A 14,822-nucleotide genomic window follows, 5' to 3' on the forward strand; every position below is an offset into this window, starting at 1 on the left:
TATTGCAATGTATAATACTGTAATCAGTTCATGTATTGAATAGAAAAATTTGACGTTGTCATTATCCAAAAGTCCTTTGTATCTATCTATCAAGCAGTCAATAAGATTTTCCTTTTCTTTGGTTTTCAAAGCACATACTTTTTCTGGAAGCAGCAAACTCAGTTGAAATCCATCCAATACTTCTCTAGAAAAGGGCGTCTTCAAAACTTCACCGATTGCATCCAACAGAGAAATGTACACTGGGACCCTGTAACAAGTTCTCACTCAGAAATTTTCGCGTTTTGTTTGTCGGTCGCAGACTCTTGGTGTTTCTTTGTCAAGTTTTATTTCTGTCGTATCGTAAATGTTCCTCAGCTTTTTGTCTTCGATTTCAGAACATTACAAGCAGCGTATCTATCATATTTGATGCCTTTGCCAGATCGATCCACACTTGTACACTTGTTGGAAGCCATGTTGATTATCACTTACACTCAAGTGAGTGAGTGAGTGTCTGCACTACTAGGCAAAAAAGATATATCAGCCGATATGAATATCGGATCACCGGGGTTTTAGATTGCAGTAGTAGAAATATTTCCCAAATCTTCCGAGCCTAAAAATGTATAGTGCCAAAATACTACTTCAGCCTTAAAAGTAAACGAGGCCAGAATTATGACCAATTAAAGAAATTCCTTTATAGCAATTATCGATCCCAAAAGAACTGCGTAGGTTAAACAAGCAAATGAATTTACAATTTTTTTAAACCGTTATTCTAAAATCAAATTGTGAACACAGTACTGTACAGAACTTCTTATTTTAAAAACATAACATTTCTCTCGTTATAGAATAGATCCGTGTAACATTAAGAAAATTAAAGATTTTTTTAAACATATTTCAAGTTTTCTAAATATTTTGAAAAGCCTTTTCTTTGTAATAACTACAAGTAACTCAGTTCTGTGCATTTAACAAGTTCTATACTTTTATTTGTTTACATAAAAATATATCTATGCATGTGATGATTCTTTCATGCGATTCAATATATATAATATTTTGAAGTCTAGTTGACATGGGTATATTGGAATTTTGATTTCATTTATTTATATCTGTATTTTAACACGTCGTGTGCTTGTTATATATTTTATAGTTTGTAAGTCATGAATAAAATGCTTTACGCTCTAAATAAATTTACTAATTCGAAAGTTTTAATATCAGGTATTTTGAATATTATCGTTTTTTGTTCCAAACTTAGGACGGCGAATGAATTCAAAACATGTAATTTTTTCTATATTCGATAATTACCTTTTGAATATTTCTACTTTTAATACATAGCTGTATTATAAAAAAAATAGTCCCTCAATTTTGGCGAGCCGAAAATGTGATGTAATTTGGAATGATGAATTGTGGGATAATGGATACCTAAGAAATTTCGGTATTCGTAAATCTTCTAAGAAGTACTTTCTAATAACACAGCAGCTGCAAGCTCTAAGCTCCAACCGGTTTTTTGTAACGCCTGTTCACACTGGGGACGATTGGCAAGACCGAGTCTGCAATAATAGAGGCATATGAAAAAATGTAAATAAACACAAATATATACATACAAGAACATAGAACAAAGGATTTTAATTGATGGCATAGATATTTGAATTAACGCACCTGGTGAGTTGGTCAATTTTATAGTGTCGTATTGCGGCATTTGCATCACCGTTTGCTGCTCTTAATGCATTACGAACATCTACTTCCTGTGCAGCTGAACCTAAATCCTTAAGTATTTGCTGAATTTTTTCGTTTTCCTTTGCGGTTTCGGATGGAACAGGCGCATATAAATTTCCACCCCCATCCTGATGCTGCTTTAGCTTCTCCAGACGACGTTGTATTTGCTGGGTTGAGAGTAGTGGTGGAGCTAACGGTGCTGGTCGATGTGGACGTAAATAGTCGTCCAGCGTAACTTCGTCGTAAATCGCAGCGGGCGCTGCAGATGCTGTAGTTAATTCACTAGAGAAAATACTGTTGTCAGCCTCAACGGCGTTCAAAGGTATTTGACCATAATACGCTGAGGGTGTTGCAGCTACAGCGTCATATAATTCACACCCACTCACACTGCCATACAGAGAAGCCGCAGATTCATATATTTTACTACCCTGTGTTGCTTGCGGCACAACTCGATTTGAAAGCGCCACGAAGCTATGGTTTGACTCCTTGCCATTGATTACGCTAGCATATCGATCTGCGTAATTACTCTGATTTTGGTATGCATTTTCCGGAGTTTGAGAGTAATAAGTTGCAGGTGTTGAAGTGCCATTGACACGATCATACCATATTCGATTAATAACATCTTGGGTGTTTTCAGTAAGCCCTTCGGTTCTCTCCTCACCACTTGTAGTGGTATTTGTTCCAGCAACCTCTAGGTTATTTAGTTTATGCTGATCATTAAGGCTTTTGCGTGCTTCAGTGATAGCTGCGTTTGAGTATTGTACTTGGTTGTACGTTTCGATATTTTGCAGTTTAGGAGAAACTCCGCTGCTTGATGCATTTGTTGTGCACGAGAGGCTGGTTGAATTTTTTAAAGGCGTCAAATTTTGTTTGTACACATTTTCCTTACTCGTATACATTTGCATGGAATTGCGTTCGTAATCATTTTGACCCTTACTGCTGTACATATCCTTCTCTAGTTCAGCAATAAAAGATTGGTCCAGCAAAACATTACTCTCTGTAGAGGATTCAACCGTTGGCTTTTCCAAGGTAAGTGAAGACAATCTTGTATGGAGCGCATCTTCGTTTTCAGAGATCACATTATTTTGGTTTTCTGTGGCAAGCGACTGTGGAACATTCTCTTTATTGCCCGAGGAATTTAATGTTCCCGAGAAAAGGCTTTTCCTTGCTGTAGGACTGCTATATAATGACTGTATTGAATTTGTGCGCAATATTGACTGTTGCACCTGGTACGGCGAATGACCTATTACATTTGTGTACACTGCATTATTTCCTGTATTTTGGTCACAATTCATATGCACGCTACTAGTATCAAATGGGTCACGATGTTGTATTGATTGTGATTGTTGTTGTGTGAATTCAATTGTGTTCGAATAAGTGGGTGGCATCTGGTAAGGCGGCGGTTGAAGTCGTTGTGCCAGCGGCGAAGTTCCAGTTAAAAATGTTTGTTGTGCTGTGGCGCTGCTGTAAGCAAACGAGTTTGCACCATACTCCTCTCCCTCTGTTGGGATATCTATTGGTGCGTCCAATAAACACAAGGAGTTTTTAATTTTTACAGACCCGCTTTCATCACAGTTTATGGAAGTTGCAGGAGGCCCAAACTCTGGTGAAATGTCAATCAATATACCCTCTATTTGTTTTTGTTGCGGTGGAGGCGGGCGCTGAGGGCCTTGTTTGATGTTATTAACTCCCTTTCCTTTTGCGAACTGCACTGATTGATTTCGCTGTAGTTCAGCGGTACGCTCATTAACCAATTTATTGTACGCAAACTGTTTACTAGACACAGATTTCCGTTCTTTGACATGATGCGCTGGTTGTTGCATGTGTGGTTGTGGTTTACGATTTCTCTCTATAATCAATGTGTTCAATTTAGTAAAATTAAGAGACTGCATATTTTACGTAACCAACCTGATTGGATTTCTGCACTCGCACTCATTGCTCCAGCTCCACCCCAGCAAAATCCGAAGGGTGAACTGGAATGTCCGCCGCTTTGACGAATGCTTTCATGCATTGATTGTATTAGATCGCTGCTTGTGTGTTTTTGTTTTTCCAATATATTGCGTGGGAAAACTCCAATATCAAATGTTCGTTGGTTTTGACCTTTAATTAGCTTCAAGTCAGCGCGACCATCAATAATGGCCAAAGTGTCGCCAGCATCGATCTGCAGCCGATTCTCTTCACGATAAGATCGTGCTGCTTTATATAAAGGCGGAGACATTCCTACTAAGAATTCCCTTAAAATAAAAATATATTTTATATTCATATACGATAATTAATATTGTAAATGTTCAAGGATGTTTACTTCAACGCAGCGAACGTTGGACGTTCTGCAGGTAATTTATCCCAACATTGTAACATCATTTCATACACATCTGGAGGGCAAGCATCTGGCTGATGCAAACGTTCACCCTCTCTATCAATTTTTCGTAATATTTGAGATCCATTTAGTCCAACCCATGGATCTTCACCGAATGTGAACATTTCCCAGAGCGTTACGCCAAACATCCAAGTATCTGAGGCATGTGAAAACTGCCGGAACCGTAAGGATTCTGGTGCGCACCACGGAAAGGGAACCTTTTTGTGTTCAGACATCACATAGCAATCATCTTCTTGCGGAAGTGCTCGCATGAGACCGAAATCGCCGATCTTTATTTTATTGCCGGAAGCAAGTAACACATTTCTACATGCTAAATCTCGATGCAGAAAGCGTTTGTGTTCTAAGTACGCCATACCGGTGACAATTTGTACCGACCAATTCCAAATGTTAGTTAACGGTGTATGTTTGCACTGTTTACGTAATGTATCCAACAGCGAACCACGCTCCGCTAATTCTGTGATCATCATCATTGGCTGGGATAGAACAACACCGTACAAACGCACCAAATTCGAATGGTCCAAAGCATGCATTGCCTGCACCTCACGGAAGAAATCATCAATTATGCCCGGTTGCGTGAGATTATCCGATTTTAGCACCTATAATTAATTTAATTGTAACATTAATATTGTGGTATTATATTGATTTGTACTTTTCTTTAACAAAAACAAACCTTCACAGCAACGGGCATTACTTTTCCATTTGGGACGGAGTGCCATTCCCCACGCCTCACCACCCCGAATGAGCCATCACCTAATTTGATGCCAAGGGTAATATCTTTTTCGTGTATAAGACACGTAAGTTGAGTGTTTTGATGTTCCTTATTAACCGCTTGTTGTGACTTTTTCGATGACGGTTGCTTTCCGCCGCCAATCAGTTTTGAGAGAATATTTTTGCGCCACTGATGTGCTTTTTTCTTCCGCACGGCCTCCATAAGTCTACGTACGGCAGGTTTTCCCAAACCACAACGTTCGAGATCCTCCGGTAGCACATAATCAAAATGGGCCAATCGGGTCACTTGCAAATCATCGCGTATACGTTCCAGGAACTGCTCAAGTTGTACCTCGTGCAACAGGTCCTCTAACCACTCAGTTTCTGCAATTGTACTGGATAAACTGAAGATCGAACTTGAAGTTGCAGCAAATGTGTCACTGTTTACCGCAGAAGTCATCTTCCTTTTTTTAAAGAACTATCTAAATATAAAAAGAATAAGAATTTTAATAAAAAATAAAGTTTAAAATTAAAGAAATTTACTAAATATTTTTGTCTGGGTTCAAGGGCAGAGGTGGCGAAAGGTAGTTAACATATTACATCAGAACATTTTAGGAGCCATTACCGTCAATATAAAAGCCTTGAACAGCGTTAATCCATGGTTTTGTGGACATATTAAAATTCAAACGAACTGTTTAGATGCGTTCAGACCATCTGAAGAGGGGTGTTAGGTGTGTTCGTTGTTACAATTACAAGTTTTCGTGCGTTTAAGCAATTTTATTATCGTAATAATCGTCCACCAGTGCTCGCTATTTGTCGAATTGTTGAAAATTTCGAGCATACATTTTCTTTACATAATGTTCAAGTACCAATAAGACAAAGAACCGCTCGAAGTAATAAAATATTACTGCCGTTCAGGCAAATGTTGCTGAAGACCGCAATTTGTCGATTCTAAGACTATCTCGGACTGTCTCAAAACATAACCTGACAGATTTTGAGAAAGGATTTGCGCTTGCGTCCATATAAAATTGTTCTCACTTAAGAAATGAAGCCATTGCACCACCGTGAACTTCGGAAATTTGCTGTTATGGCCTTGGAACAACTTGGAATTGGAAGAAGTTGATCTTGACAAAATCCGATTACAACAAGACGGAGTTGCGTGCCACACAGCACCTGCAATAATAAATAGTAATTCATTATGTTAGGGATATGAGGTTTCGACCAAGATCTAAACAAGTTTCATTCATATTCACCGCTTAATTACATACTTTTTAACTTGTTTATTTAATTTAGTTCAACTATCAGAAATTTTGACCAACCCAAATGGTTTAAAGTTAGTTACAAAAGCGGAAATCTCGATATGGACTATATTGGGGTCAAAGAAAGGTCTGAGATCAACTTTTGACATTCGTCAGGTATACTTGAGAATATACAGGGTGGCTGATGAAAGCCGCTACCAAAAAACAATTAAGTAACTCTTTATCTATTTAATGAATCTGGTTAATTTTTTTTTTTTTTTTTTTTTTTTTTNATTTTGCAGATTGACTTTTACATTTAACAAAAATGGATAACTGGGACACTGAAACAAGAATTTGGATTGTCCGCCGCTATCACGCACTGGAGTCCGTAGTTTCGGTTCAAAGAGAGTATAGGCGCACGTTTGGCGGCAATCCTCCGAGCAAATGGACCATAATGAGACTTGTAAACAATTTTGCCGAGCATGGGACAGTCAACAGTAGACTTTACCATCCAAACCCTTCAGTTCGTACGGAGGAAACAATCGCTTCTGTAGCTTCTGCCATACAAAACAATCCACTTATTTCGACAAGAAGCTTATCTGCTCAAATGGGTGTAAGCAGACAGACATTACAGTCAATTATGCACCAAGATTTGGACTTATTCCCATATAAAATTCAAATGGCCAACAAACTGAACGCTGCAGACTTGCCGATTCGCTTGGAATTTTGCCAGAAGATGCTTCAAAWGGTGGAAGAGGATGGAAACATGTTGAACTGTCTTTTCATTTCGATTTAAGCAGCAACATAAACAAACAAAATTGTCGAATATGGAGTGCTTCCAACCCACAGATACKCCATGARACGGAATTGCATCCACTTCKTGTCACAGTGTGGTGTGCAGTTTCATCACTACTTCTTCGGTCACACCGTTACGGTTACTGGATATCGTTACTTGAGCATGTTGAGAGAGTTTTTCTATCCAGAATTACGCCGAATGAGAATTTCTTCACCTCTGTGGGGTTTCAGAAAGATGATGCAGCTTCTCATATAGCCCAATATGACAGAATTGCGAAGAAAATTTCCCAATAAGCTGATATCCAGAAACTCCACATTCCGTTGGCTACCCAGGTCACCTGACCTTACTGCACCTGACTTTTGTGGGGTTATTGCAAACAGGAAATCTACAAAGCAAAACCAACAAATTTGAATGAACTAAGGTAATCCGTTCGAGAAACAATTGCGGCTATTCCTGTCTCAACTCTCCAAGCAGTAATGAACAACTTTTTGGTAAGATGCCGCACATGCATCAACGAGCAGGGGAGGCATTTAAATTCCATTATTTTTAAAACTAATTAAGCTATATTTATGAATGAATGAATAATAATGAGAAATGCACTGCGACCTTTGGTCTATTGTGCCCTCTCCTTCCTTACATTGCCTCACTTAGCCCCAGCCCATTRATGAAGTCCAGTAGGCTGCTAGGCGCTAGCGAGGCAATGCGATCCATATCCGGAAATGGAACTCCAAGGGCCTTGGCTCTGCGAATACAGACTGCTGTGCAGTCGATCAGCAGATGCTCCGGAGTTTCGGCTCCCTGTCACAGAACCGGCAGTTGGCGCAAGCTGATAGGCCCATTCTGTACAGATGCCCATTCAGCTTACAGTGGCCAGTGTACCATCATTCATTCATTCAAGCTATATTTAATAAAATTGAATGAGCTTTAACATGAATAAAAGAAAAATGAATTCCATACACTGAAAAAACAAAGTATTTGATTTTCTTAATGTAGCAAAATTCATCAGCCACTCTGTGTTTTTTTTGTGGATCATGCTGAATCGAGTCAGGTAAGTTCAACTGTTATGATAGTTGATAATATTTACCAGATTTTATCTATTTCTGGAATTACCACATATTATTAGTAGAAAATGATGCTGAGTTTTATTAAGGTACCACACACATGGTAATCAATATACAAAGAGTCAAGACAACCGGAGAAAAAAAATGTTAACAAACGTACATGTGTACATAGAAATGTGAAAGAAACCTCATTTAAACTTGAACTTTCAGTGAGCACTTTTTTGTAATAATGACTTCAATAGTTATTTGTGTTGGGCAAGCAAGCATATATGGACATATGTATGTACATATTCAATGCCTGTTATTTTTTGTACATAGGAATGGAATGATAGAATAAAGACACACAACAAATTGCAGTTACATCAGTTCCATTTCAATTATATCATCGCTCGAGCGTCTGATGTGGTATGACAGGGGGATGTAAGTGGCCTTATGCATATAAATAAATTGACAAAAAATGGAATTAGGCGCATTTGCCCCTTAGGGAAATATTTTGCCATTTAATATCGTAAATAGTGGCTTAGGCTCCAGTTTGATAACAAATCCTGCAAGTGAAAACTATTCTATGTAATCAGAATTTCTTCGCGACAACTTTTTTAGTGTTTATTGGACTGATTACTATAATATGTTATGTATTTGAGTACATGAACTTATCAATAAAAATATAATTTTAGACCGTTCGTGCAAGATACAAGTTAAGGTAGCGGAGCAGGAATTTATTACATTCAACATTATAGCATTCCACAGTGATATTTGATAAAGGTTTTACACAGTTACGGAGAGTGCAAAATTTTTATATTTGTATCGAAGTACAAAATATAATGACAATGATAAGAGTCCAGATATCACGAAAGAGAAAGTTAAATTTTAATCAACAAATTATGTGTGAAAACCGATTGAATGCTGTGATGTACAAATATTTATGGAATTTTAAATTACAACTTACTTCCATATGAATAATATTTGGGGCGTTCACAACCTGTCTTAAAGCATCGTAAAGTCGTAAAATTTTAAATTTTTACACTTGTTTAAATAAAAATTAGGGTTTTCACATGTCTCCTAAAGTTATAAGTTATAACGATTCGAAAACATATTATTGAGAATTGTAAATGTGTAAACTCATTTTTGTATATAATCCAACAACAATTTTTTTTTTAAACAAGTGTAAAATTTAAAATTTTACGACTTTACGATATAAGACAGGTTGTGAATACCCCAATTAAAACATAAAATTAACCAATTTTCACACAAATGTATTGGAATGCAATCACAAAGAAAAATAATTTATATAAAGGAATGGTGATAAACTAAAATAATAAAATCTTTATTTATACTCGTATACACATGTATGGAGTCAATGCAGTACTTATGTATATACAGAAATTATGATATAAATATGTATTTATTTCCGGTATGACGGTTGCGGGCGCATTACTTTTTAATTTAGAATTGCTTTTGTGCAAACAGGTTGTAAATGAAGCTAAATCTTTTTACCAGCCTAAAATACCATAGAGTGTGCCAAATTCAAACGATTTCTTTTTTATAATTAATATATAATATAACAAGAAATCAGTGGTTTAATTAATCCAAAATAAGCGTTTCTGTATGATGATGTCTAAATCATTTTTGGAAAAATTCATATAATTCTATATTATTATGATATAACAACAAATATGTAAAACCAAAAGTTTGATTCCACGTTTTCACATTGGCGGAGGAGATACAGAAAAGATTTGTCTTGGGTAAATTTTGTTGATTTAGCTTTTGAGGTTTGGGAGATACACCGACTCTTGCAATTTTTTTTAACCACATAAGCTCAACCTTAACGTGATTCGTTTTTCGTATAAGAATTAAGTGCTACGTTTTGTTCGGGATAAACTGTTAAACTACTGAACCGATTTTAATAAATTTAGATAGGAAAGTTAATATCTTAATTATGTTAAAAGTCAAAACAAAAATAAGAAAAGTATAATCGATAAAAAATGGGATAGGTCTTATGAATTCAGATATTATCCAGGCGATACAAACATGCACGTAAATGCACTTACGGTTCCCCACGGACATCATGTTGATTACTGTGATATTTATATATTTTTATTTCTTCTTCCAAATAAAATAAAATATAACATTGGTACCGTATTGTAAAGCCGAAGAATCGAAGAAGGCTCTGATGGCCATCACGACGGCGGATTTTTCCAAGTGCTATGATGACTGGAAAATTCGTTGGCATAAGTGCATTGCAGCGGGAGGGGATGGAATTGCCGAAATTCACCTTTTAATTTTATCACAGTAGTATAACTAAATTCTATCTCGATTAGGTTTAGGTGAGCAAAACTATTAAACTACATACATAGCAATATGTCGCATGAGTATAAATATTGATGGTAGGAATAAACATAGAGATCCATTGCGAATTTTTTGTAGCAAGTCGTAATTTTCAAACCTAGGAAACACTGAAAATAGGAATCTAATTAATCTACAATATGTTCCTAACTTTTGTACAATGAGAATCTACTGTTATCTTCAACTGGGTTATCATATCGAATGAAGTTCTACCCAATTTATATTGATACGTACTTTCAAAGTATTTCACCACCGGTAAAATAAATTAAACTAAATTTAAACACAATTGGAGCATCTCCTCCATATAGCTGCATTTTTTGCTTCACACTATCAAAGACACATACAAGGTAAGTTCCAAAGTAAACAGGAATTTTTGAATATAGCGCCCCTTGGTGGCGCCATTTATATGTCGACTGGTGCGTTAGAATCTGCTATCTTTATCGATTGTCCAGTGAGAATTTCATGACATTTCAAAGATTGGAAGTGAAGTTATTGCATTTTAAGTGTCAGTATGTTTGTGTTATCGGTGCGAAAATGAGCTTCGAACAAAGAGTCACCATTAGATTTTGTTTTAAAATTGGTAATACTTTTACTGAAACATTTCAATTGATGAATCAATTTAATGGAGTAGCAAAGCGCACGAGTGGTTTCAACGTTTGCAAAGTGGTTGTGAGGACATAAATGACGATCAACATGTGGGCCAATCAAAATCCGTGATCACCAGAAATTCCATTGGAACTGTGCGTGAATACATCAAAAAATCAGCCGAAATCATCATTGAAATTCATGGAAATGGAATTGAACATCTCCAAAACCTCGATTTATCGTATTTTGACCGAACACTTGGGCTTAGGAAAGGTGTGTGCACGGTTTGTTCCGCACAAATTGACTAACGACCAAAAATTGCTCAGAATTTAACATTCGAAGGGCAGATTACGACCGATTATTGGACCAAACAGACATTTTAACCATTAACCACTCTCCGTAATCACCTGATATGACCCCATTCGTTCGACATGCTTTTGGACCGTGCAAAAATGCAAAAAGCTGTATATTATATACATATATGAAGGAGACTATTCTGAATAATATCAATTGATTTAGCCGAAAAATATTTGTTCTGTTTTTTTAAGGACTGTTTACTTTGGAACCCACCTTGTATTTTGTCTATTCTGTGCTGTGCTTGCTGAACTTTTAATGGGAGTTCAAAAATAAAATAGTGGAAAATTACTTCCTTATTATTTAATTCTCAAAACAATCAAATAATACAGATATTGACTATTAAAGCAAACCCGTGAATATTACAATGTTTTGATTATTTATATAATAATTTAATTTCGTACTTAAGTTTTTATTAATATTAGTAATATATTTGGGGTGTCCCCAACTGATATCCCTGAATTACTCAAGTGATATGACAAAAAACTTATAATCCGGTAAAACCGGCATTAAAATTTTCATATAAATATTTTTCTTCTCGATTTGATTTTTCAACAGATCGAACAGCAGATAACAGCTCATGAATCATTACAAAAGATCAAACTACTTAATTAAACATATTGTAATACGCAATTTTTTATCGGATATATTTACATTGAAATATAATAATAATCATATTTTTATTAAAATTTAAGTATGGTTCTGTTTGGCCCCCAATCTTTCCGCTATACAATTTTCTAAAAGAATAAGTAAGCCTAAATTTATATTTAATTGAAAGGATTAAGAAGCATAAGTTAAGGGGAAATTATAGACAAGAAATAAAAAATACGCCAAATACAAAGCAACGTCGCTGGCAAATTATAAGGCCGAAAGCTCGATCCTTGGGAAACATCACGCTTTCTGGGCCTACCCTTAGATGACCTCGGTGACAATCCAAACGGGGCTAGATAACCGCTACAACAACAACCCGAACTCGGAAAAATAGCTCCAAATTACTTCTAGAATATTTTCTGCACTTACAAAAACATCATGCTCAGAGTTTTATCATCAAACTTAAGTAAAAACGTAAACTTACAAGGCCGAAAGCTCGATTCTTGGGAAACATCACGCTTTCTGGGCCTACCCTTAGATGACCTCGATGACAACCCTAACGGGGCTAGATAACCGCTACAACAACAACCCAAACTCGGAACAATACCTCTAAATTACTTCAGGAATATTTTCTGCTCCTAAAAAAACAACATGCTCGGAGTTTTATCATCAAACATAAGTACACTTTGGTAAAACGAATTTATATATTTACTTGTATATAAATGTAACGTAATAAAATAAATGATTCTTTAAATCTTAACACTAAAACGACTTAATACGATAGTCTGAGCTGTTTATGCTTTCTTTAGCATTAGTTAGAAAACACAAGTTAATTCAAAATAATGAGTAATTGCATTAGTAATACTTTAATATTATGTCGTTGGATTTACCTGAATGTACATAGATGTTTACATATATGATTTGTATCCATGCAGATGTAAACAATGAAGAGAATGTTGGCAGTAAAGGCAACAGCTGCTTTCTGAAGCTTGTTTTTGCGACAGAGGGAAGGCTTTAAGTACCTGAAAGAATGGGGAAAACTGGATTTTGCAATCGGGTATCGCGAAGACAAACTTTGTTGTTGGTGCGAAATCAGTCAATAAAATGCATTTGATGACGCCTCTGTTGTGAACCCACGTTTGTTATATTATCTGTATCTTCTATGCAGGCTTGCAGTGATATGATGGGCTAAGAGCAACTGGCTTGTATTTTTTTATAGTCTATTTATTTATAACTATGGACAGTCGATAATAATCACTAATGTTTAAAAATAGAATGCAAGCCACAATAATAGTATCTATTTTTTCGTTTTCGTCACATATTTACTTCAGCAGCTTCACTTTTCACTGAATTTGCTTTGGCATTTTCCAGAGACAATGTTATTTGTAATTTTGTTTTTTATATTTATTACCTCACTGATTAAAATATATCCGACTGGAATTTAAATGAAGGCATAAACGATTTCGATTGACGATCATTTATATTTGTTCAAAATACAAATATGCAACTTTTTTAAATAACTACAAGTTTCGGTTCTGTACACAGGTATGAGTTAGTACAAAATGTCCTTAAAATCGCAAGCGTAACAAGCAAGTTTACTAATTGAAAAAATAAAATGAAATTCTTCAATTGAAAGCACGAATGAAATAAAGATAAATGAAGGAATATACAAAGCCAACAAAACATGACATATGGGAATGCCAAGTTCTCAGAATTATTCAACAGAACCAGGGTAACCATGTCTTTCTTATGTATTACAAATTATTAAATCTAAAAATCTTCGGTACGTATACCACGAACTTTATAGATATTAAAATTAATAGCGGGATTCTGTACCCAGTCTCTATATGAGACATTTTGAGTTAATATCTTAATTTGTGACTAGTTACTATTCACTAAACAGTCTCTAGCTTTAGTGTCAAAATATTGCCTCAAATTTGAAGCCTGGTAGTTAATAAATGGTCACAAAACCAAAAAGAACTCTTGTCTGCCATTTTGAACATACTGAATAGAGATCATCATGGATATTAATCGATTGTCTTTTTTTATATTTTGTAAGCAACTCAAACACGAAAAGGTTAAAAATAAATCAATTTTACATAAATTTCGTTAATATTATGAAACAAAGTCAACCAATATTTTTATTTTTATGATAATTATGTTTTTTGACTATCTTATAGAAAATTTAATATTTGTTATCGACATTTTTATTTTCATTCAAGTATAAAAACATCTCTGAATAAAGAAACGTAATAGATTTTGTGGCTGTCACTTACAGAATAGCAAAATAGTCTCAAGTATCAAAAATTGTCTCTAACTTAAAATCTCAAATTTAGAGACTTGAGACTGTATCATGTGTGGAATACAATGCTCGTGACAGACTGCAAAAGACATCTGTCAAATATTAAAATACACACGTTATTATGGACGGACCTATTTAGACAGCTACACGACTGCAGGCAGACAGTTGTCGTTCTCGCTAACTTCAATTTGATCCTATATTTGCCAACGACAGTAGGATGACAGTAGAGTTGACAGTAGAATGGAAGATAGAGAGATGAGGTAGAGTGGTAATGCCACTAATATGTAAAATGGAAAATTATTCAAAGCTCTAACAAACCTGACGTTATTTTACAAATAAAAGCTAAAATAGCTCTGTTACATCATTTATAACAACAATTGATAATTTAAAACAAATAACTTTACCTATTTACTTATTTTTTGCTTAAAAATTTCATTTTTAATAAAATATTAAAATTTCATTGAAGTGCACGGTACCTATTAGTATGGCCTCAACGAAATTGTGTACATGCAAAATGGACAACTGCGTTGTTTTGTGTACATGCCAGCCATTATTATGTTGCTGCCCTCTCACAAACGTTCAAGTAGTAGGATTCAGAACGCCATTTTCAGTTCACTGTCGTGCTACTGCAGTCTGTCACGAGCATTGTATTCCACACATCAATATTGAATTGCCGACGGCAAATCGCAAAAGCATACATATTTGCATACATTGCGAAAGCAAAAATTGAAGCATGGAAATATCACAATGCTGTTGGGAGTATCATAAGGAGCATACATAC

At 35.5% G+C, this 14,822-nt stretch overlaps 1 protein-coding gene across 4 annotated transcripts; it reads right to left on the reverse strand.

Moving 5' to 3' along the window:
- Positions 1-928: 928 nt before the first annotated feature.
- LOC108973005 lies at positions 929-13,395 on the reverse strand. Of its 4 annotated transcripts, none has more exons than XM_018939989.1 (7): positions 13,151-13,395; positions 12,630-12,761; positions 4,734-5,249; positions 3,989-4,659; positions 3,595-3,920; positions 1,630-3,535; positions 929-1,520 (listed from the first exon to the last, which is right to left on the reverse strand). In XM_018939989.1, exons 2-7 carry the CDS (start codon positions 12,639-12,641, stop codon positions 1,421-1,423), a joined length of 3,531 nt encoding a protein of 1,176 aa, XP_018795534.1. In that variant the 5' UTR covers positions 12,642-12,761; positions 13,151-13,395; the 3' UTR covers positions 929-1,420. The 4 variants fall into 4 exon arrangements, with proteins under 4 accessions (XP_018795534.1, XP_018795536.1, XP_018795533.1 ...); XM_018939991.1 differs by adding an exon at positions 5,397-5,944 and having other exon boundaries at positions 4,734-5,253; positions 12,630-13,395; XM_018939988.1 differs by having other exon boundaries at positions 12,630-13,395.
- Between the last annotated feature and the right edge of the window lie 1,427 nt (positions 13,396-14,822).

This window comes from Bactrocera latifrons, unplaced genomic scaffold (assembly GCF_001853355.1).
Source record: "Bactrocera latifrons isolate USDA-ARS-PBARC rearing strain unplaced genomic scaffold, ASM185335v1 scaffold_448, whole genome shotgun sequence".
Lineage (NCBI taxonomy): Eukaryota > Metazoa > Arthropoda > Insecta > Diptera > Tephritidae > Bactrocera > Bactrocera latifrons.

Bases quoted from the DNA above. Each gene is read 5' to 3' on its own strand.
- LOC108973005 (XM_018939989.1), bottom strand. The intron at 3,921-3,988 runs GTAAACATCCTT...TTTTATTTTAAG, and splicing joins CCAACGTTCGCTGCGTTGAA to GGAATTCTTAGTAGGAATGT. The intron at 3,536-3,594 runs GTTGGTTACGTA...CATTGATTATAG, and splicing joins GAGTGCAGAAATCCAATCAG to AGAGAAATCGTAAACCACAA.